Source organism: Crinia signifera, chromosome 2 (assembly GCF_055691185.1).
Source record: "Crinia signifera chromosome 2, ASM5569118v1, whole genome shotgun sequence".
NCBI lineage: Eukaryota > Metazoa > Chordata > Amphibia > Anura > Myobatrachidae > Crinia > Crinia signifera.
This window is the reverse complement of record NC_139218.1, coordinates 368231974-368256241: the sequence shown is the minus strand read 5'-3', so window position 1 is coordinate 368256241 and position 24268 is coordinate 368231974. Positions and strand designations below refer to the sequence as shown.

At 44.3% G+C, this 24268-nt stretch overlaps 1 protein-coding gene across 5 annotated transcripts in view; it reads right to left on the bottom strand.

The window, feature by feature from the left end:
* Positions 1–16233, bottom strand: part of LOC146058042 (polyunsaturated fatty acid lipoxygenase ALOX15B-like) — a 100699-nt gene extending 84466 nt beyond the window's left edge. For 4 of the 5 annotated variants that reach the window (XM_083170004.1, XM_083170003.1, XM_083170005.1 and 1 more), the window contains exons 1-2: positions 16089–16233; positions 6968–7144 (exon numbers count right to left, since the gene is read on the bottom strand). In XM_083170004.1, the coding sequence (XP_083026130.1) occupies positions 6968–7114 (147 nt within the window). In that variant the 5' untranslated portion in view covers positions 7115–7144; positions 16089–16233. Of the gene's footprint in view, positions 1–6967; positions 7145–16028 lie in introns of all 5 variants that reach the window. The other variant, XM_083170002.1, reaches the window with a different exon arrangement.
* Between the last annotated feature and the right edge of the window lie 8035 nt (positions 16234–24268).

The window sequence follows — 24268 nt, the reverse complement described above, 5'->3', positions numbered from 1 at the left end:
TGAAATTTCAAAATTTCATTTTTTTTGCAGATTTGCAATTTTAATACATTTTTCTAAGGAACACAGTAGATTTTACTAGAGAAATGTGACTAAAAATTGATTCCCCCAATTCTTTTGTTTTCATAAATATCCTATATGTGGCCCTAGTGTGCACGTTGACCAAACCATAGGCTTCATAATAGAAGGAGCACCTACTTGATTTTGGAGCCTCCTTTTTATGAGATTATTTTTTAGGCACCATGTAGGTTTCTAGGCACCATAAGATGCTAAAAGTTAGGAACCCCCCCACAAGTGACCCCATTTTGCAAACTACACCCCTCAGGGAATTCATCTAGGGGTATAGTGTACATTTCAAACCCCCAGGGGTTTCACCAATTGTGGTACAACTGGGCAGTGAAAATGAAAAATTAAATTTTTTACACAAAAATGCAGTTCTGGCTCAAAATTTTTCATTTTCACAAGGAATGAAGGAGACAAAGCACCCCAAAATCTGTGCCCCAATTTCTCCCGAGTACGGCAATGCCTCACATGTGACCAAAAAATACCATTTGGGTGCATGGCAGGACTCAGAAGGGAAGGAGTGATTTTTGGATTTTGCAGCTCAGATTCTGGTGGAATGTTGGTGGGTGCTATGTCGCATTAGCAAGACCCCCGAAGCACCAATACAGTGGAACCCCCCCACAAGTGACCCCATTTTGCAAACTACACCCCTCAGGGAATTCATCTAGGGGTATAGTGTACATTTCAAACCCCCAGGGGTTTCACCAATTTTGATACAACTGGGCTGTGCAAATGAAAAATTAAATTTTTTACACAAAAATGCAGTTCTGGCTCAAAATTTTTCATTTTCACAAGGAATGAAGGAGACAAAGCACCCCAAAATCTGTGCCCCAATTTCTCCCGAGTACGGCAATGCCTCACATGTGACCAAAAAATACCATTTGGGTGCATGGCAGGACTCAGAAGGGAAGGAGTGATTTTTGGATTTTGCAGCTCAGATTCTGGTGGAATGTTGGTGGGTGCTATGTCGCATTAGCAAGACCCCCGAAGCACCAATACAGTGGAACCCCCCCACAAGTGACCCCATTTTGCAAACTACACCCCTCAGGGAATTCATCTAGGGGTATAGTGTACATTTCAAACCCCCAGGGGTTTCACCAATTGTGGTACAACTGGGCAGTGAAAATGAAAAATTAAATTTTTTACACAAAAATGCAGTTCTGGCTCAAAATTTTTCATTTTCACAAGGAATGAAGGAGGCAAAGCACCCCAAAATCTGTGCCCCAATTTCTCCCGAGTACGGCAATGCCTCACATGTGACCAAAAAATACCATTTGGGTGCATGGCAGGACTCAGAAGGGAAGGAGTGATTTTTGGATTTTGCAGCTCAGATTCTGGTGGAATGTTGGTGTGTGCTATGTCGCATTAGCAAGACCCCCAAAGCACCAATACAGTGGAACCCCCCCACAAGTGACCCCATTTTGCAAACTACACCCCTCAGGAAATTCATCTAGGGGTATAGTGTACATTTCAAACCCCCAGGGGTTTCACCAATTTTGATACAACTGGGCTGTGCAAATGAAAACTTACATTTTTTACACAAAAATGCAGTTCTGGCTCAAAATTTTTCATTTTCACAAGGAATGAAGGAGACAAAGCACCCCAAAATCTGTGCCCCAATTTCTCCCGAGTACGGCAATGCCTCATATGTGACCAAAAAATACCAGTTGGGTGCATGGCAGGACTCAGAAGGGAAGGAGTGATTTTTGGATTTTGCAGCTCAGATTCTGGTGGAATGAATGGTGGGTGCTATGTGGCATTAGCAAGACCCCCGAAGCACGGTGAAATGATGAACCTAATAATCCATAGATGTGTGGTATATTTTAAAACACTCCTTTATACATAGGCCGGGTTTGTCGGGGCAAGTTTCACAGTGGAAAATAGTATCCTTTCTTATTCCCTTTTTATAGCAAACTTTGCACCTTTTTTGTGTCCTGCCCTTTCTTGCAGTGGAGGGGATTTCGTTAGGAAAATGCTGCCCTGGTACAATACGGGGGCCAGTACTAGAAGTACTGGGGCCCTCTGCCTGCTGGTTCCCAAATATTAGGCCCTTTATGACTTCCTCTTGAAAGTGCATAAATGTCCCCCTCTGGCTGGTAGAACGGAATAGCACGTAAGCGTTATACAGTGCCATCTGGATGATATACACGGCCAGCTTCTTGTACCAGATTTTTGTTTTCCGCAGGGGACTGTACGGCTTCAGTACCTGATCTGAAAGATCCACTCCGCCCATGTACTTATTGTAATCTAGGATACAATTAGGTTTTGAGGTGTGGGTACTGGTACCTCGTACAGGGATGGAGGTGGTACTGTCTCCATGAATTGTTGTCAGTATAAGGACATCCCTCTTGTCCTTATATTTGACCAACAACATATTTTCGGTGGATTGTGCCCTGCTTTCACCCCTTCTCAGTACTTGGGCAATGTGCGTTTTTGGGAGGCCTCTTTGGTTCTTGCGCACAGTACCGCAAGCTGCTGTACCTCTTGAACCAAGGGCCTAAAACAGGGGGATGCTAGTGTAAAAGTTATCCACATAGAGGTGATAACCTTTATCCAGGAAGGGGTGCACTAAATCCCAGACAATTTTTCCACTAACACCTACGAGGGAGGGGGGGCATTCTGGCGGTTCAATTCTTGAATCCTTCCCTTCATATACCCTAAACCTGTGGGTGTACCCTGAGGTGCTTTCACACAGTTTATACATTTTTATGCCATACCTTGCCCTCTTACTGGGAAGGTACTGGCGGAATTTAACCCTTCCTTTAAAATGCATAAGGGACTCGTCGATACAAATACATTTTTCAGGGATGTACATCTCTGCAAATTTGGCATTGAAATGATCAATGACCGGCCTGACTTTGAATAGCCGGTCAAAGGTGGGATCATCTCTGGGTGGGCACTGTGCATTATCGGTGTAATGTAAAAATTTAAGGATTGTCTCAAAACGAGTCCGAGCCATGGCCATAGGGTAAAATGGGGTGCTGTACAGAACATCTGTACTCCAATATTGCCTAATTTCTGGCTTTTTTACTATGCCCATATGTAACACCAGACCCCAAAACGTCATCATCTCTACTGCATCTACAGGGGTCCACCTAGCAAATGATGACATGGGGTTTTGAGCAATAAACTGCTGGGCATATAAATTACTTTGGTCCACCATTAAATTTATAAAATCATCAGAGAAAAATAATTTGAAAAAGTCAATTTCTCTGAGACCTGTTGAATCAAATTGGATTCCTGGGATGGCCAAAAACTCAGGAACCTGGGGCTCAAAATTGTCTGGTGGTGGGGTCCATATGGGATCAATCATTTGGGGGGGGGGTCTCAGCTGCTCTACGGGGGCGTCTTTGAGGGGGTCCCTCATCACTAGAGGAGGAAGAGGAGCTTAAGACAAATCCTTCAAATTCCCCGCTTGCATCACTGGCTGTGTCAGAGTCAGAGGCAAGCATGGCATATGCCTCCTCCGCTGAATACATTCTTCTGGATGACTGGGATGACATTTGGGATGACATTTGGGATGCCATTTTTATTTTTGTGTTTCTGTAAGTGTAATGTTTCAACACGTGTATAGTGTAGGGGGGGTACAAACTTTATTTGAACACGGGGGGTATGTAATGTGTAGTGTGTATGTAGTGCAGAAAAAAAAATACTTTATACAGGAATTTGATCCCAATAAAAAAAAAAAAATTGAAGGGGTTAAAAAAAAAAAAAAAGGTCCTGCGCCAAAAATTGAGCACAGATGTTGGTCAGTAACGTCCGTCACTGAACAGCGCTCAAAGGCAACAGGACACCCACAAAAGCAACGTGGGTGTAAAAACAATTTAAAAAAAAAAAAAATACCACAGCACTCTCCAAAAAAAAAACAATTTAAAAAAACTGCAGAAAAAAAATGATATCAACCCTGTGCCAAAAATGCTGTTTAGTGATGTACGTCACTGATCAGCGGCCACAGGACACCCACAAAAGCAACGTGGGTGTAATAAACCACAGCACTCTCCAAAAAAAAAAACAATTTAAAAAAACTGCAGAAAAAAAATGATATCAACCCTGTGCCAAAAATGCTGTTCAGTGATGTACGTCACTGATCAGCGGCCACAGGACACCCACAAAAGCAATGTGGGTGTAAAAACAAAACCCCACTGCACTCTCCAAAAAAAAACAAAAAAACTGCAGATCAGTGATGCAGTGATGCAACACTGATTAGCAGTGAGGGGCAGCAGGCACACACGGGTGCAACCTGACAGGGTATATATAAAAAAAAAAACCCTGGACCCCCAAAAAGTTGCTGATCAGTTAATTAATTTAAACTGATCAGCACAAAAGGGGGGGCAGCAGGGGGGGACAGCAGTCAGTTGCACAGGCAGCACAACCTTTGGTGCAACTGACAGGTATATATATAAAAAAAAAAAAAAAAAAAAGTTGCTGATCAGCACAGATATACTGATCAGCACAAAAGGGGTGCAGCAGACACAAAATTTAGCACTCTCTATCACTCTCTATTACTCTCTGTCACTCTCTGTCACTATCTGTCACTATCTCTCACGATCTGTGACTCTATGACACTGCAGCAGCAGGACACAGGAAGTCACAAGATCCAGGAAGCATCCAGCTGCTGGCAGCACGCTACCAGCGGTGATCAGCGGTGATCAGGTAAGTATCAGGCAAGGTTCAGGTATGTATAGCACGACAGAGTGGCCGGTGACCGCTCTGCACGCAATTCCAGACCGGAATGGCGTCTGCAGCGCAGTCACCGTTAGTTTAAATGACGCGCCTTGGCTGTGATTGGTCCGTCGGTCCGACGGACCAATCACAGCCTTGGGGGCAGGTGGGGTGAGGTGGGGTGAGGTGTGGTCATCACCGGTGACCCCCTCATGCCCCCTCACCCCCGGCGGTGATTGACACCTGTGTTACCGAGCGTCTGATTCGCCGGTAACACAGGAAAACGCTGCGACTGGCTGTTCACATTGAACAGCCAATCACAGCGATCGCCGACGGGGGGGAGGCATCGCCACCCCCCCTGGGCATGCAGGGACATGTCTGCTGTCAGGGACAGCAGACATGTTTAAACTGTCACCGCGTCTATAGACGCGGGGACAGTTTAAAGTCATGACGTATATATACGTCATGTGTCGGGAAGTACATCCCGGCCATGACGTATATATACGTCAAATGTCGGGAAGGGGTTAAGTTCCGCTGTTGGTGTTATTTCTAATGGGCTTTTATAGCCCACTGCTTAGCCCCACCCCCGTTTCATCCCCGTACAGTTCTTTGTGGGAGGCATGCTTATCAATGTCTCTAAAACTAGTATAAATACTTCAAACTAGTAAAATAATATAAATAAAATCTTGTGACACAGATCATGGGCCTTCTAGTTCACTCTAGTTCACACAAAATCCTTCTTAGATGGACAAAACCATGTGCACTGCGGGTGGGGCAGATGTAACTTGTGCAGAGAGAATTAGATTTGGGTGGGGTTTTACTTCAAAGTGAGATCTATATTGCAGTGTAAAAATAAAGCAGCCAGTATTTACCCTGCACATGCAGGGAAAATACTGACTCCTTTATTTTTACACTGCAATATAGATCTCACTTTGAAGATAAACCCCACCCAAATCTAACGCTCTCTGCACAAGTAACATCTACCCAGTGGCGTAACTATATATTTTGAGCCCCCCCCCGCCAAACTTTTTCGGCGCCCCCCTCCCCCTCTTCCTCCCCTCGGCGCCCCTCCCCATGCCCATACCTGACAGATCCGCATCTGTGGTCACTGTCCCGTCCAGTCTCCCGGCGCCGGCTCCTGCTGATAATGAAAAGTGACTCTTAGAAAATGGCTGCCAAAACTGTCTCAATACGGGGGCAGCCATTTTCTAAGTGTCAGTTTTCATTATCAGCAGGAGCCGGAGCCGGGAGCGAGTGACGGGAGTGACAGCAGATGCGGCCAGGCAGCAGCGCAGTGGGTAACTATAGCACCGCAGCCCCCCCGGCGCCCATAGTTACTCTGCGCCTCCCCGCCGCAGCGGGGGCTGCGGAGGCATAGTTACGCCACTGCATCTACCCCACCTGCAGTGCACATGGTTTTGTCCATTTGAGAAGGAATTTTCCTCTAAGAGTGAACTAGAATAAGGCCCTATGTGTCATAGGCATATTCTTTGTAATATTTTGTTTTCAAAGGTTTTTATTGATTTTTTCATTAGAGACAAAGGGGGTTATTCTAGTTCATTCTTTCTGACAAAATCCTTCTTAGATGGACAAAACCATGTGCACTGCGGGTGGGGCAGATGTAACTTGTGCAGAGAGAATTAGATTTGGGTGGGGGTTTTACTTCAAAGTGAGATCTATATTGCAGTGTAAAATAAAGCAGTCAGTATTTTCCCTGCACAGAAACAAAATAACTCACCCAAATCTAATTCTATCTGCACATGTTACATCTGCCCCCCTGCAGTGCACATGGTTTTGTCCATCTAAGAAGGATTTTGTCAGAAAGAATGAACCAAAATAAGGCCCATAGTTACAAATGTGTGTATAGCAATACTTAATAGTCTCCGCAATCCAGCGAGTCCTATAGTTACAGATACATGGGTTAATCGGTGGTAAGTAAACACACCTATGTGTTGGTGCATTATCCCATTATACATAACTTAACAGTAATAAAGAATAATTTGTATTTGTATTCTTTCATTGGCGTATGCATTAGTTATTTTAAAAATATAAATATGCATATGCCTATAATAACAATACGAATAGACGTACATCTGCCATAATACATTAGAAAAATAGGACTTTACGGCCGTATATGACCACAAATGGCTACAAATAGACCTATTTGTAGTCATTTGTGCTTCGTAAATTTCCCCCATAGTATTCATTATTACTATTATTATTCAGACTCCCATAGGACACTTACTGCTCCACGTATGAAGTTGCTCCACTTATTAGGCAGTTGGTGTTTTGCACTTTCTCCCTCGACTCCCACAAGAACAATGGAAACTTCTACAAAGGTCCCGGCACTCAGGTCAGTCCCAGTTGCAATTTTAAGCTTGTAGGTCGGCATGTCTTTAGACAATGATTCTCACAAAAGCAACTGTGTAAGAAACCAAAGCAGTCAGAATTTAAAATGTTTCAAAGTATAGTATCCTACACAACTTGAAGAGAAAATGATGGTTTCCGCATAGAACTATTTTTATATTTGGTACAATTATGTCTCTATTTTCCCATATTTAGGGAATTTTCCATTTAGTACACTTCATTTATCTTCAATACATGGTTCTTTAGATATATATTTTAAGAGAAACAGTACTACCTATCTCACAAACAATTATTATTATTATTATTATTATTATTATGGCACCAAAAGGGATCCACAACGCCCAATTGCAGAGTACATAAGCAAAACAGGAAACAGTGACTAATGCTGGGTACACACCAGGACGACTAGGGCCCGATCCGCACAATCTAGATCCAATTCCGATCAATTGGATGTAGATTGTGTGCTGATTGGGCCCTTTTCTGACCTGGTGTGGACCGATACCGATCCGATGCGCGGTCCCGCGGGTCGGTCGGTCGTTATTGAGATCCTACCTGCTGCAGGTAGGATCTCAATGACGACCATACAGCCGGGTGCAGGTCGCCATCGGATCGGACCCGCTCACGGTGCACATCGTGAGCGGGTCGTGCCCCCCCGCGTCACCGTGAGCGGGTCGGACGAGACACTGACGACCCGCTCACGATGTGCATCGTGAGCGGGTCGCACTGGTGTGTACCCTACATTACAGTTGAATACAATCGAGTACAAGTACATGGTATATAAACATTGTTGCTTCAAGGGACAGGACAGTGAAACAATCAGGGTGGTAGAAACAGAGGGTTATTTTATTTGCTATACAGATGGGAGTATGGAGTAGGACATATTCTAAGAGAAGAAACAGCAAACTAGGGGAGAGGGTCCTGCTCGTGAGAGCTTACATTCTAAAGGGGAGGGGCAGACAGACAGACGTGATACAGATGGGGTAGACTGTGAGCATGGAATAGATGGTTAAGATGAGATTAGACTGGGTATGGTGAAGTGGGTCTTCGAAACCCTTTTGAAGTTTGGTAGAGAGGTGGAGAGTCTAGGGTAGAGCTTTAGAGAATTTCAGAGATAGAGTGGCAGGAGTAGGGGCAGAGGCGGATTGGCCATAGACCCTACAGGGAAAATTCCCAGTAGCACGGCACACCTGTGAAGCCATCCATCCAACAGTGACTTTTTATTTAAGATGTGGCTCTGCCCAGAGTAGTTGTCCCGTCCCCCTCCTTTCTGCCACACAAAACAACCTTACAGAGCAGAGTATCTGATGCTGCAAATACGCATCTAATGCTGGCCATACATCAGAAAGATCGATCTTAAGATCGATTGCGCTCATGATTGTGTCCAATTTACCTTCAATTCCCCGGCAGTCCTTGGTGGTTTTTGTACACACAATGTACACACAATCTGCATACAATCCATCTGACAATCAATTGAGATTGTATGATTGGGTAAAATATCTTTCTGATGTATGGCCACCTTCAGGCGCTCATCTCTACTCATTGTGACATTTGTTAAAGGGACAGGATAGGGTGCTATCTGGGGGTGTAACAATTTCTGAGGTGTTTGTGGGCTCGGTACTTGTGTAGTTTCACGGTGCCAGCATGGCGCCGTGCGTCTGAGTCCCCTTGCGGGGCTCGCTTCGCTCGCCCATGCTGCGGGCTCGGTGGCTCGCTATGCTCGCCAGGCTATTTAAAATCAACTCCATGCCTACATGGATAGTGGAGGTATGAACTATCCATGTTGGCATGGAGTTAAGTTACTTTTTTGGACATATTTCGTGGCGAGCGTACACCCGGCTCCATGCTGGCGCCGTGAAACTACAAAAGTACCGTGGGCTCCACTAGGGGAAGATATTGTGGCATCCAAGAACAGATGTAGATAGACAGTAGGAGACACAAGTGAGGAGAGATGGGGAGAGGTAAGGGGAGGAAATGTACATTTGAGTATCATAAGCATGGAGATGATATTTAAAGTCAAAAGAGGTGATGAGTTCACCAAAAGAGGATCTATAGAGAGAGAAAAGGAGAGGACCAAGAACCGAACCTTGGAGGACATCTACAGTTTGTGGAAGTGTGGGGTAAGGGAGAGGAGGGAGGACAGCCAGGAGAGGGCAGTATCATTTAGAACATGGGAGTGAGGGATTTGCAAAAGGAGAGGGTGATTCACAGTGCAAAAGCAGTAGAGACGTTAAGTAGAATAAGCAGCCCATAGACTTGATAGCATGGAGGTTGCTGCAAACTTTTAAAAGGGCAGTTTTCAGTGGAGTGGAGAGGATGAAAGCTAGACTGAAATGGTTCAAGCAGGTAGTGAGAGGAAAGAAAGACAGTAAGGCAGTTGAAGACAACATGCTTAAGGTGTTTGAAGGTAAAAAGGAGAAGAGAGATTGGTCATTGTCATTGGAGAGGGTGGGTATTCTTTTAAGAATAGGGGAGATGGGAGTGTGCTTAAAGGTGGAGGGGACAGTGCCTGCTGAGAGGGATAGATAGTGGAGGTGTGCTAGATAAGAACAGGCAGAAGGAGGTACTGTAGGCAGCAGAGTAGGCAGGAGGGTTTAGGGTCAAGAAGGGAGGTAATTATTATTTATTATTTTTATTATTTTATTTATAAGGCGCCACAAGTGTTTAGCAGAGTTGTACAAAGGAACAGTACAGGGAGACAAATCTTAACATTACAGTAAATAAATAACAAAAATACAGTACAGGTAAAAAAGACTGCCACAATTCATTACAGCTTAAATGTAAGTAGTGAGGAGGACTTGATCAATGTACTACTAGGGGCTGGTGGCCAAAGATGGAAATGAGTATGTGGACAAAGATGGTCGCTGAGTGTTTGAGTATGGGAGAGGTGTAAGTGAAATGTGAAGAGAAGAGGGCTTTGATAACAGGAGGGAAGAGGTCCCTGCTCTGAGGTGCTTACACTCTATATAAGCAGGCAGAGATGGTCAAGGCATGAGGCAGGGGGGTCGGAAGACCAGCCTTAGGACTAGGTTATGCAGCGGAAGGGTACGCTTTGATGAATAGGTGAGTTTTCATTGCCTGTTTAAAGCTTTGCAAGGTCAGGGAGAGTCTAATTGAGCGAGGGAGTGTGTTCTTTTGAAGGGGTATGCAGCATGGGCAAATTCCAGAACTCTAGCATGGAAAGCAGTGATCAGGGTGGAGGAGAGATGACAGTCGTCGGCCAACTGTAGAGGGCAGGAGGGAGTATGAATGAAGATGAGGTTGAAGATATTTGGAGCAATGGAATTAGAGATGACTCTGTTAGGGGAAATTTACTAACGGAAATTTGTAATAAATAGTTGTATTTGTATCCAGAAATACACTTATTTTTGACATTTACTATCCCGAAAATACGACAATTCGTATTCGTATTGATAGCACATCAATACGAATACGAGTGTATAATAAGTTTAGTTGCACTGTGGGAGAGAAAAGGCCTGATGCGAGCAACGTTGCATAACTAAAACCGACAATAATGGGCCAGAGCTTGGATGTGGTGTGCAAAGGAGAGGGAGCAGTCAAGAGTGACACCCAGGCAGCGGATTTGGGGAACGGGGAGATGACGGTGTTGTTGACAGTGATAGAAATATTAGAAGGGTGTATAACTCTAGGTGTGGGAAAGATAATGAGTTCAGTTTTGTCCATAATGAGCTTCAGAGAGCACTCATACACCCAGGAGGAAATGGTGGTGAGGCAGTTGGAAACCTGAGAGAGACCAGTGGGGATCAGGAGAGGAGAGGTAGATTTGTGTGTCATCAGCATAGAGGTGGTATTGGAGGCCAAATGAGTCAATCATAATAGAAGTGGAAAAATGGATGAAGGCCATGACTTCCTCACCAGATACATGGAAGAAGGATGTGATAAGAGAGACTGGGAGGAGTGGTAAGGAAAATTAGGTGGCTGGTTGCTGGTGGTCTGGTGGGATGTGATATACTGATGTAATGGAGTCAACTTTGTTTGTGATATAAGTGGCAAAGTCAAGAACAGAGAGTGAGGTGGGGAGGGGATGTGGAGGTGGTCAGGGGATGGCATTGACAGTGGCAAAATGGAGAAAGTCTGCCTTAGAGTGTGATATCTTCAACTGTCGCTCAGCAGTATATGAGGTTTTTGTTTCCAGATACCGTATCTGGTTCATTTGGTGTGCCAGGGTTGATGTTTAATCTTCAAGAGTGAATAGTGGTCGTTGGAGCGACAGAGTCAAGAGCAAAAGAAAGGGATGTATTATATAAGGAAGTGGCTTGTTCAGGGCATGAGAGAGAAAATAGGAGGGAGAGGTGGGTCATAGAGGGAGGATAGGGAAGTGGTGCCAATAGCCTCAATGTTATGCTTAGTGATAACAGTTTTAGGATGTGGAGAAGCAGAGAGGATAAGTTAAAATAAAGTAGGTGAAAGGTATAATAGGAAGTTGGAGAAATCAGAAATATCACAACAGTAGGTGAAGAAGGTCAACTGGGAGACACCAAGTGAAGATGTGTGGATCAGGAGATTAGCTCTCGCCCATTTCTACACTTGTCTGTCCTGAGACAGCTGTATCCCACCAGAACCAGACTCTACAAACAGCTCTCAATGAAGTTGCTCCAGCTACTCTTCACAATCCACATAGGCTTAGATGCCAACCGTGGCACTGTAAATTAAGAAGACTCCTTCAAAAACTATCACATAGATTTGAACGTCAGTGGCGTAAATGTCGAAATCCAAGTGACTTCCTCATATATAAGACTATCTACCACTCCTATCATTATGCTCTGGACACTGCTAAACAAAACTGTTTTCAATCTCTCATCTCTTCTCATGCCACAAAACCCAAGCGACTTTTTAATAAATTTAAATAACTTATTTACCCTCCCTCACCCTCCCCACCATATACTATCTGTGCACAATAACTTGCTTCCTTCTTCAAGGACAAGATTGCTAAAATAAAAGATGAAATGGCATGCTCTTCTTCAGCCAGTGACTTGCTTACTTCCGTTCCTGAGCCCTTTGCCACTTTCTCCTCAATTGACCCCACAAGTGAGGATGAAGTATTCACACTCTTCTCATCTTCCTACTCCACTAAATCTTCTATTGATCCTATTGATCCTATATCCTTACAAGTCAGTAAAGCTCTGTCTCCTATGCTTATCCCAAATTTAACTAAAATCTGTAACCTCTCTCTCTACTGGTATCTTTCCTTCTCTGTTCAAGCATGCACTTATTAATCCCGTTCTAAAAAAAACTAAATTCTGATCCAAACTGTCTCTCTAACTACCGTCCTATCTCTCAGCTCCCAAGTCTCTCCAAGCTACTTGAGAGACTTGCCTACACTCGCCTCACACACTTTCTTAACTACTATGACTTATTGGACCCACTTCAGTCAGGCTTTCGCTCCCAACACTCCACTGAGACAGCACTCATTAAAGTAGTCAATGATCTGGCCACTGCTAAATCTAAAGGCCATTTCTCACTTCTTAGTCTTTTAGATCTCTCTGCTGCCTTTGACACTGTTGACCACACTCTTCTCTTACAAACACTACAATCATTAGGTCTTCAGAACACAGCCCTTTCTTGATTCTATTCCTACCACTGTATCTAATCGCTTTTTCAGTGTTTGCTTCTCTGATTCTACCTCCTCCTCACTACCTCTGTCAGCTGGAGTGTACCACAAGGCTCAGTCTTAGGTCCTCTGCTTCTCTCAGTCTATACCTCCTCTCTTGGCAAACTAATCAACTCTTTCAGATTTCAGTATCATTTGTATGCTGATGATACTCAAATCTATCTATCCTCCCCTGAATTGTCACCATCAGTATTGCTCCGTGTCTCTGAATGCCTTTCTGACATTTCATCTTGGATGTCATCTCGCCACCTAAAATTCAACATTTCCAAAATAGAATGAATTATATTCCCACCAGCCAAGAGTAGTTACAAACCTGATATCTCTCTCTTACTGTTGAGAACATAACAATCAATCCTACTCCACAAGCTCGCTGCCTAGGGGTGATCCTCAACTCTGAACTGTCCTTTATTCCTTACATTAAATTTGTCTCTAAATCATGTTACATGCATTAAAAAACATATTCCCAATTTGTCCCTACCTTAAACAAGATACTGCAAAAACTCTAATCCATGCACTCATATCACGCATTGATTACTGCAAAAGCCTCCTTACCGTTCTTCCTAAAAAAGACTCTCACCACTACAAGCCATTTTGAATGCAGCTGCTAGGCTGATCTTCCTGGCTAGACTTTCAACGTCTGCTAATCCGTTCTGTCAGTCTCTCCATTGGTTGCCTGTATATTGCTGCATTCAATATAAAATACTTCTACTTACATACAAACCCATTACTCTGACTACACCGACATATCTCTTTGCTTATCTCAAAATATATCGGGTATGGGTAAAAACCGGACCAGAGCAAGACCCCGGACCGCCGGGCCGGACATAAAAATCTGCAGTCCGGAGCTTGTAGCGTCCAGTCCAGAGGGTGTCCTGTCCAGGGGTGTGCTGTCTAGGGGTGATGCCTGTGACACCTGTCACCAGGGAGAGGAGGAGGGGGAGAATAAAGCCTCCCTGTATTGTCCAGGCATGTAGCAAAAAACGGACAGTACAGACCCCATGGGGAGGCTGTAATCTCCCCTTCCCCATGTCCCTGATGATAGCTATCACAGGGACCCCTCTGGAAAAGACACCCCACGGATGGGACACCCCTGGACCGGACACTACAAGCTCTGGACTGCATATTTTGAGGTCCTGTCCGGCGGTCCGGGGTTTAGTCCGGGTCCGGTTTTTACATAGTCCCAAATATATCCCCTCCTGACCTCTCCGCTCTACACAAGACCTGCGTCTGTCATCCACACTCATTACTCACTCCTGATTAAACTTGCAGGATTTTCGTCTGTCAGCACCCACCCTATGGAATGCTCTTCCACACACATTATGACTCTCCTCTAGGCAATGAAGGGCCTGATTCAGTTTATTGCAAAAGCCACATTTTTTCCAAATGGACAAAATTACAGTACAGTATGTGCACTGCAGAGGGCAAAAAAAAAATGTAACATGTGCAGAGAGAGAGTTAGATTTGGGTAAGGTGTGTTCAAACTGAAATCTAAATTGCAACGTTAAAATAAAGCAGTCAGTATTTGCCCTGCAGTGAAACGATATAACCCACCCAAATGCAAGTCTCTCTGCACATGTTACATCTGCTACACCTACAGTGCAGCATGGTATTGCCCATATAATGTATGAAAGATTTTGCTTTTGTGATCAACTCTAAATCAAGCAAAAAATTGTTAAAATAATAGTATAAAAAGTAAAAAAATTGAGGGATTAAAAACAAATGACCACTGTGTTAATCTCAATACTTATTATTATTATTATTATTATTATTGATTGTATAAATTCCTACAAGGAATTAAAGATTGAGTGAGTGGTCTTCCCCAGTGTCTTAAGAGAGCGTCTCTGCTGGGAGTGGGGCCGGGAGCAGTCGGGTCTCAGCTCTCTAGTGCTCAGACCCTTCTGCGCAGGTGGGAACCTCTGCTGTGTTGTAGTGTCTGAGCACTAGAGCACGGCCATTCTTGCGGTGATTTCTGCTGCACTCCTGCCGCTGGACTCCGAAGGGTAAATATTACCAAAGTGCCATTATAGATACACATGCGAACCAGCAGATACACGCTATTTAAAAGCGCCATCAACACTAATGCAGCAGCTCGTCATCTGAGGAAGCCAATGAGACTTAATTTTTTTTTTTTTATATTGTTGTGTATTGTTTTATGTCGGGAAGCATTTGAATTCTCGGCGGTCGAAATCCCGGCGGTAAAAATTCCGACGCCTGAATCCTGCCTGCCGAAATCCCGACACTCACTTATATTATATGTCTTTACATAGAATATCTGTAGTGCTCACAACTTTATAGCGAGGTTTAAAGCAGAGTTTAAATCATTCTGGTTTCGCTTGTATCTTTCTACTTAATTCCTCTTGTTATATATTTTGCTCAGTACTGTACATTTCCCTGCATGACATACCCTCCATACACATCCCTATGGCAGTAACAGGAGGATTCTCCACTGGTGCAGCAGCACAGTCAGTGGTTTCAGAACAACCCAAGTAGAGCTGGCAAGCTTTCAGGCTGGCAGGTAGATGGTTACTTTGCTGCAAAGTCAGTACTTAAACCGTACAGATAAGTGGCAAACGCAGGATTTTTAGAGGGGGTTTCCAAATGTACAGTAGTACGAAATCTCCTACTCAGCAGGGCATTGAAATAAGTACGGGAGTCTGGGGGAGCGGTAACAGCCCTGAAAATTGGTCTTTTTATACACTGGATACTGGAATACAGTATTAATATGTAACAGTACAGATTGTCTATAGTATAGGCTGTTTCAAACATTTAAATAAGATAAGTGGTCAGGAAAAGGTTAAAAATATTATAATAAATAATTCACAAACAAGATAGAACCAGTACTGCACTTTAAAAGCTCACAATCTCCCACTTCATGGTAAGGCTCCTGTTTCTTCCTCCTGGCAGCTACTCTCTAGTCCATTGCTATGTTTGAAGGTCGACAGTCAAAAGGTTGACATGGGGTTTTTCACCTTTTTGTTTTGAGCCGACATGTTCCGACAGGCGGTATTTCATGCCCTACCATCCACTAGGGCGTGGTGGGAGAATTAAATAGTGCCCAAAGCATGGCAAACGCAGCTCAGTGTTCAAGTCGACTGTGTCGAAATTCGGGACAAAAGGAATATGAAAAACCCCATGTCGACCTTTTGACTGTCGACCTTCCCCATGTCGACCTAATGCTTGTGTCCACCTAATGACCCTGTCGACCTAACCCATGTCGACCTACAGTCACGTCGACCTTCCTGCATGTCGACTTAAATGCATGTCGACCTTAATGCTGTCTACCTAATGATCCATACCCAAAGCAACAAACCTGGTTAGCTCCTGCGACATTTTGCATGGACACAATTCTCTTCTCACAGTAGCTACTTACATCTTGTGGTAAATCTCCAACTGGTCCCGTATTGCAGTCTGGTAAATGCTTCTATACCGCGTCCTCGGATATTTCTAACAACATCACAGATCACACCACAGTCACATCACTACTTAGTAAACATTGCTGATCAAATACTGATTATCATTTCTAGAGTAAATAGTGTACTTTCCTATTCATTGCATAGGGTGTCTAAATACAGTATACAGTATATAAGTGGGACTAACAATGTTTTATACTGATGTACAATCAGGGCCGGATTATAATGGAGGCACAAGGGGTCAGTGCCCCTGGGCCCCCCTCTAGCTAGGGGCCCCCTGTGGTTGCATATTTTTTTTTTAGCTAAAGGTTTTGTGCATGGGTGCGGGGTAATGCTGCAGCTTCACCGATCTGCCAATGTGACAATGATTAATGGAGCTGAGCATCGGAAGCCAAGGCACACTGATTGCACAAGTGTGTTGTGCATTACTGGGAATTGACTAAGTCCCATGACACTTTGCACCAGAGGGCAGAGGCTGAGAGGTTTGTGCTGAACTCTGATTGGTGGAGCTCATTACATGCTTCTCAGGTCCATGGAGAACAGCAGCAGCAGCTTAGTCATGGGAGGGTTTTTAATCAGAGGCAGCACTACGACTGTGAGGTCTCCTACAAAGTAAGGGGCAGAGGGACAAACACAGGCTTTTCATGTGGTATGTATGTATGTATGTATGTATGCATGTATGTATGTATGTATGTATGTATGTATGTATGTGTGTGTGTGTGTGTGTGTGTGTGTGTGTGTGTGTGTGTGTGTGTGTGTGTGTATATATATATATATATATATATATATATACTCCAAGGAAAGACCGCACTCACACTGGGGGTGATAGATCAGCTGTGGGGTGCATGCGAAGGAGTCCAGACAGGAATCCGTCCTCCAATATGTAGCTAGATTCTCATAAAGAGACGCAAGCACTCTCCACTTTATCAAAGAATGATACTTTTTGATAAAAAATAAAGTCGTTTTAATTTTCAACAAAGTATGTCAGGTAAATCCCGATTTTACCATAGCCCCGACGTTTCGGTCCTTAAGAACATGGACCTTTATCAAGGAGCGTTTGGTGGTGAATAAAGGCTCAAGGTAGGGCTCAAGGTAGGTAAGTATCAGTGTGTGTGTGTTTTGTATGTATTAAACTTTTATTTTACAGTGTGTCAGTGTGATTTTGTTAACTATTTTTTGTACTGCTGAACTACAAGTGCCAGCGGGCCCTTTAATGCCCCGCATGCTGGGACTTGTGGTTCTCCAAATCCCAGCATGCGGGGTAGGCTTGCTGGGACTCATAGTTCGCCAGTATAAAACAATAGTTTTACTTCTTTTTTTACACAAGCCATCAGCCCGATGCCCACCGCCCAGGGGCATCGGGGACAGCCCCGGACTATCAGCATGGGCTGGTAAGTCCTGGAGGGGGGGGACCCCTTCATTGGGGGGGTCCCCACTTCCCCAGGACCCCTGCTTATGCTGACCAGCCAGGGGGTTAATGCTTTGGCCGCGGGAGCTTATATAATAAGTTTCCCCCGGCTGTGGCATTACCCTGCTGGCTGGTTGTGTCCGGTGCTGGTTCTTAAAATACGGGGGACCCCTAGTCACTTTGTCCCCCGTATTTTGGGAACCAGCACCGGACCTTGAGCCTGGTGCTGGTTTCATGAAATCAAGGGGACCCCTATTTGTCGGGGACCCTGATTTTATGTCACCAGCACCGGCTCAGTGAGCCCGGGTCTGGTTATACTCGGGCGGGGGACCCCGCGCTCGTTTTTTTTTTAACCCTTTGTTTTATTTTTTACAGCAGAACCCTGCACAGAACATTGCGATCTGTGCAGGGTTCTGGCTAATTCGCCAAACAGACCCTGGTCTGAAATAAGTGCGAAAATTAGGCACCTAAATAATGCGATGTGCAAATGCGCATTGCATTAAATAAGCGAATTGTATACTTTTCTATACGAAAACATCTGGATGCGATAAAAATGCGAATTACTCTGCATACCTTAACGCACATAATATGCGATTTCAGTCCCTTAGCGCATCCCATTAAATTAACGATTTAATGGGAAAATGCGATATCGCCATTTTGCGGTCTAATTACCGCAAAAAAAGCCAAATCGCATCCCATAGAATGTCACCCCACATGTCTATGTTATTGTGAATGCCAGCCTCAATAACATCACATGAGGAAACTGTAGGTTAATGTTGTTAAAGGGACTGCATGTGCCCTGTAACTGTACTGTTGGAGCACCACAGTCCTTTGTGGCTGTATAATACTTAGCCCAGGATAGACTGATATCTATTGACTGCTGGTAATATTTATTACCTGTATTCTATTTTCTTCAATGAAAACTAAGCCCCGAACACATTTTCTTCAATGAAAACTAAGCCCCGAACACATGTTGCAATTAATTTTCTATTAAATCCCGATTTGATGGGGATGCAATCAGGATCTAATCGCACGGCGCAGTGTACACATTCTATTTAGAGTATAGTACAGTGCATTCTATTTTCTATTTCGATTTTGATGCTGTGGATCGGCTGAAAACAGTTCATGTTCGATTAGATTTTGACTACATAAGCAACATCAAATACTGTCCTGTTGGAGAAAGTGCTCTATATAAATAAAACTTAACTCAGACATGTGATGTTATTGAGGCTGACATCAAAGTGTAAATATATATTTACACAGTTGGAGGCTGTGGAGAACAACTGTTACTTTACTTAGGCTGCGTGTACACATTGCCTTTTGACAGGTCCCTTTTGGCAGGAAGGAGACATGTAAAGCTGTGTACACACGGGGGGCGATAGGGGCTGAAATCTCTGGAAGTATGGTCGCAGGCGACCATATTACTATTGATGGGAGTGTGCCCGGCGATAAATCGCCGGGTGCGCGCTCCCGTTTTCAGCCCCGTTCTAATCGCTGGTTCTAACCGCAAGCTCCTGCGACCAGCTGATTACCTCTGCGGTACCGCCGGCAGAGGTTCCCTTTCATCAGCGACCATCTCTGGTCAGTGATGAAAAGGAGAAACTGAGCAAGATATCTCCCCCGTGTGTACGGGGCTTAAGTCTATGGCTGCGTCTGCAGATTGCCTTTTAGCAGGACGCAGTCAAACATGAGCTGTTTAGAAGGATGCATACTCAAGACTTACATACAAAAGCCTGCCGCATCCTGCTAAACAGGATGTGTATAAATGCAAGAAGCTTCATCCTTCTAAACAGGATCCTGTTTAACTGCATGCTGTCAAAAGGCAATGTGTGAATGCAGCCTTACAGTTGCAGTAACCTGAGGAGAACTGCCACAAATGGAGTCTATAACCCCAGTTTTTTGGGTACTTGTGAGTTATCCGGGCTGCCGATTTTGTCCTTAAGTTTAGTTAACTTAAGGACACCCGACCGACGCGATGCCCGCGATTTCCCATAGACAGTAATGTTAAAAGACGCGATGGACCCGATTTCCCATAGACAGTAATGTTAAAAGACGCGATGGACCCGATTTCCCATAGACAGCAATGTTAAAATAAAATGACAATGTGAAATTGGCCAATATGGCCATTTCACATTGGATATGTTTTAAAAAAAAAGGTTTCATGGCCCCCCACCACCGTTAACGCCACCCCGCTATTGAGACCAACCCGAAGCGTGGCGAGCGCAGCGAGCCCGCGAGGGGCGGCGGTACGCGTCCTCCGACCTTTTCATACCCCTACTATCCACTAGGGCGTGGAGTGAGAATAGAATAGTGTGGCGAGCGCAGCGAGCCACCGAGGCCCGAAGCGTGGCGAGCGCAGCGAGCCCCGCGAGGGGACGCGGATACCTTCACAGGTATCCGCGTCCCCTTGCGGGCTTCACAGGTGTCCGCGTCCCCTCGCCACGCTTCGGGCTCGGTGGCTCGCTGCGCTCGCCACACTATTCTATTCTCACTCCACGCCCTAGTGGATAGTAGAGGTATGAAAAGGTCGGAGGACGTGTACCGCCGCCCCTCGCGGGCTCGCTACGCTCGCCACGCTTCGGGTTGGTCTCAATAGCGGGGTGGCGTTAACGGTGGTGGGGGGCCATGAAACCTTTTTTTTTAAAACATATCCAATGTGAAATGGCCATATTGGCCAATTTCACATTGTCATTTTATTTTAACATTGCTGTCTATGGGAAATCGGGTCCATCGCGTCTTTTAACATTACTGTCTATGGGAAATCGCGGGCATCGCGTCGCGGCCCCTTATAACGGCCACGACCGACACGATGCCCACGATTTCGGGCGCAATGAAAAAATCGGCAGCCCGGATAACTCACAAGTACCGTTTTTTGCTACAGCCAGTGCCAAACTTCCCATTAGGCACATGTCCAGAATCATGAGTTGACTAGAGTAGGCATGCCCAACCTCAGTCCTCAAGGCTCACTAACGGTCCAGATTGTAGTGATATCCATGCTTATCTAGATCATATACTATGAGAGCATTTACTTACAAAAATACATGCAAAGGTGGAAATTTACTACAGGAAATTTGTAAAAAAAATAGGTGTATTTGTATCCAGAAATACACTTATTTTTGACATTTACTATCCCAAAAATACGGCAATTCGTATTCGTATTGATGTGCTATCAATACGAATACGAATTGCCGTATTTTCGGGATAGTAAATGTCGGCCATGCTTTTAGCTCAAAGTCGCCCAGTGTGTATGGGCCTTAACAGAGATTTGCATAAAGTGCTTACAACAATATACAGTATTGTATGTGCACCACAGAGACATCTTTATCTTATTCCATAGATTTGATACTTTCAATATACAGTACAGGAACAAAATAGGAATTTGGTACTCACCGTTAATTCCCTCTCTCCGAATCCCTAGGGGACACTGAAGTCTACGCTGGGGAATAGAGTGGTGTATTGGAGGAGTCGGCACTTTAAGAACTTTGAAGTGTGGCTTGGCTCCTCCCCCTCTATCCCCCCCTCAGACCTCAGTCTTAGTTAACTGTGCCCGAGAGGAGAAAAGAGACCAGGGAATCCCCGATAGAGAGAGAGAGATACCAAAACCAAGGAACATAAATGATAACCAGCAAGTCACCAACAGACAAACGCATGCACAACCAAACACAACTGCATGCATAGGTGGCCGCCCTACATAACTGTGAAAGGGAAACTCCCCTGGCTGCAGCCCAGGAAGGCCCCACCGAACGGGTAGAATGGGCCGAAATCCTAATTGGCGGTGACTGAGAAGCATAAAAGTAAGCCTGCTTAATGGTGAGACAAATCCACCTAGCCAAAGTCTGTTTGGTAGCCGGCCAACCACGTTTCGCCAAGGAATAAAAAACAAAAAGAGAATCTGATTTTCTGAGATCCTTAGTCCTATTCACATACACCTGCAAAGCTCGGACCACATTCAGCGAAGCGGAATCTCCCGAGAGAGCTGGAACCACAATTGGCTGATTTAGATGATAGGAAGACACCACCTTTGGTAAATAATCCAACCGAGTTCGAAGTTCAGCCCTGACCGGGTGCCGACGCTAAGGCCAGCAGCAAAACAGTTTTCCACATTAATAAACGCAAATCAATGGTGTCCAAAGGCTCAAAGACCTCCGACTTAAGATAGTCCAGGACTAACGAAAGATCCCAAGGTTCCTCCGGGGTCCGAACTGGGGGTTGTAGCCGGAGAACCCCTCTCAGGAAGGTCTGTACCTCTGGAATAACGGCAAGCCGCCGATGAAAAAATATGGATAAGGCGGATACTTGCACCTTCAGGGATCCTAGGCGCAGGCCTGCCTTAAACCCTGACTGCAGAAACCGCAGCAAACAGGACAAAGAAAAGACGGCCGTAGGCAACTTACGGCACTCGCACCATGCCACATAGGCCTTCCAAATGCTGTAATAATGCCGGGAAGTAACCTCCTTCCTGGCTCTCATCATTGTGGGAATCACCGATTTAGGAATTCGCCGTCTGCTTAACAGCGTGGCCTCAACAACCATGCCGTCAAACGAAGCTGCCGTAAGCCTTGGTAAACAAACGGTCCCTGTTGTAAGAGATCGTCCCTTGGAAGAAGCTGCCATGGACGATCTATCAGGAGCCCCTGAAGCCCGGCATACCAAGGATGATGAGGCCAATTCAGGGCCACCAGAATGACCGTTGAACTCTCCCACTCTATTCCCCAGCGTAGACTTCAGTGTCCCCAAGGATGAAGGAGAAAGGAATGTAATATAAATAAATTGTATCAACTCTATTGCTGTATCAAATACACAATGATACAGAAATGTATAGATGTGTATTAGTATTATGCTGAAAATAATGCTAACTGCTTATAATGTATATAGCAACTGCGGCATATAGTCGCTGTTGCTTTAACAGTTGCAGTTGTGTTTAGTTCAAAAATTAATCAATACAATATTTTATACAATATACAAATTTATTCAAAAAGCAATTCATAAATAAACATATTCTTAGAAGTGCACTTCATAATAAAAACAATTAAACACCACAGGACAATAAAACACATAACACATAAAAACTGGCAGTTAAGGTACCCATACACTAATAACATTTATCTTCAGATCTGGCCTATAGTATGAGGCTTAGCAATGGCTGAGAGTTCATCAGAACTTTCTAATTAAATTTTGAGGCAATGACAACAGTATTGCTGGAGATCTGCCGGACGATCTGTGTGCTTGGCGGTAATGGTGTCAAACAGCGGGGGTGTGGTATAGGGGTCCTACAGTCAGGATCCCGACAGTCATTATCCCGATGTCAGGATCCCGACTGGCCGGACCCCCACGAGGGAGGGGTCCACCCCCGAGATAACTCGGCTCTCTGTGTCAGTGTTTTGACAGTCGGGATCCCGACGTCGGGTGAATACCTGTTGGGATCCCGACTGTCGGAACCCCGTCCTGCACCCAAACAGCGGTGACCAGGCAGCAAAGATTTCAAAGGATCTGTAAATTCCCTGTCTGTTGTATCACTGTCTCCTTTTGTAAAGCGCAACGGAATATGCTGCACTATATAACATCCTCCTCCACCAATGGACTGCCTCCTTGGCTCTTGCATACGCTGATATTAGATTTGCCTCCTGTGCCATTTTTGAAAATCCAAGATGGTCACGGCAAACCAATCATTGTTTTCCATGTCATTGCCCCATCCCCCTGCATCAGCAAATATTAGTCTGCGAAAGGGAGGAGAGGCAATCTTATGGTGGAGGAGGAGAATTGAAGAGCTCCTGAAGATTGAAGATGCTGTGGAAGCCCTGGATGGGCAAATGGCATGCAAATGCCCAGGTATGCAGTGCCTTCAGTATATTTGTAAAAATAGAAAATGTAAAACAAATATTAGTATGCAGGTTAAAACAATATTTAAAACACATATAAAATGAATTTAAAGGAATTCATCTAAAATCAAAGTCCACATTTCAGACATACGATACCAGAGAATCTAGTGGCTATTTAAGCTTAATTTCACTTTGTGCTACTCACTTATCAACATTCTAAGTTTCCAACATTCCACTAATCTACTAATTTGTCTTTCACATTTATCGTTTTCATTTAAAGTGCTCAGACAAGGGATGTTCAGAAGACCTTTTTAGATTTTATACAAATGCTTAGACACTCTAGTTTTAACATTTCTACTTGTATTGCCAATGTACACATTTCCATACATGCAGTGGTTCCCAAACTTTTTTAAATCACAGCACCCTGGAGAATCTGATTTTTTTTCATGTCACCCCTAGACCAGAAGTTTCTTATTGACAATTTGTTTTTACATAATTAATTTATGTAATTTGTGTTTATGAAATTTGTAGGTTTATTTATGGCATGAAGGACAGGATTAATCTCTTTTTGTCCACATAAATTATGATTGGAAACCACAAGCACTGCTTTTGCCTATTACTTTGACCATATATACAAATTTGAGTTGGTTCTGGACAACTAACCCAAGGTTGGTTCTGGACAACTAACCCAAGGCACCATTACAAGTGGTTCCCAGTTTGGGAACCACTGCACTAGATAAACAACATTTCTTAAAATTACAAGTTATGAATTTGTTTAACTTTTATTTTTGTTCCTTTTACTTCAAACTCTAGATTTCTTTGAGTATTTGGTGAAAAGGTGGATCAACACATCAAGCAACCTACACATTATTGAAATTTGTTTGTTTGATTTCCACTAGATTTTCCCTGTAGT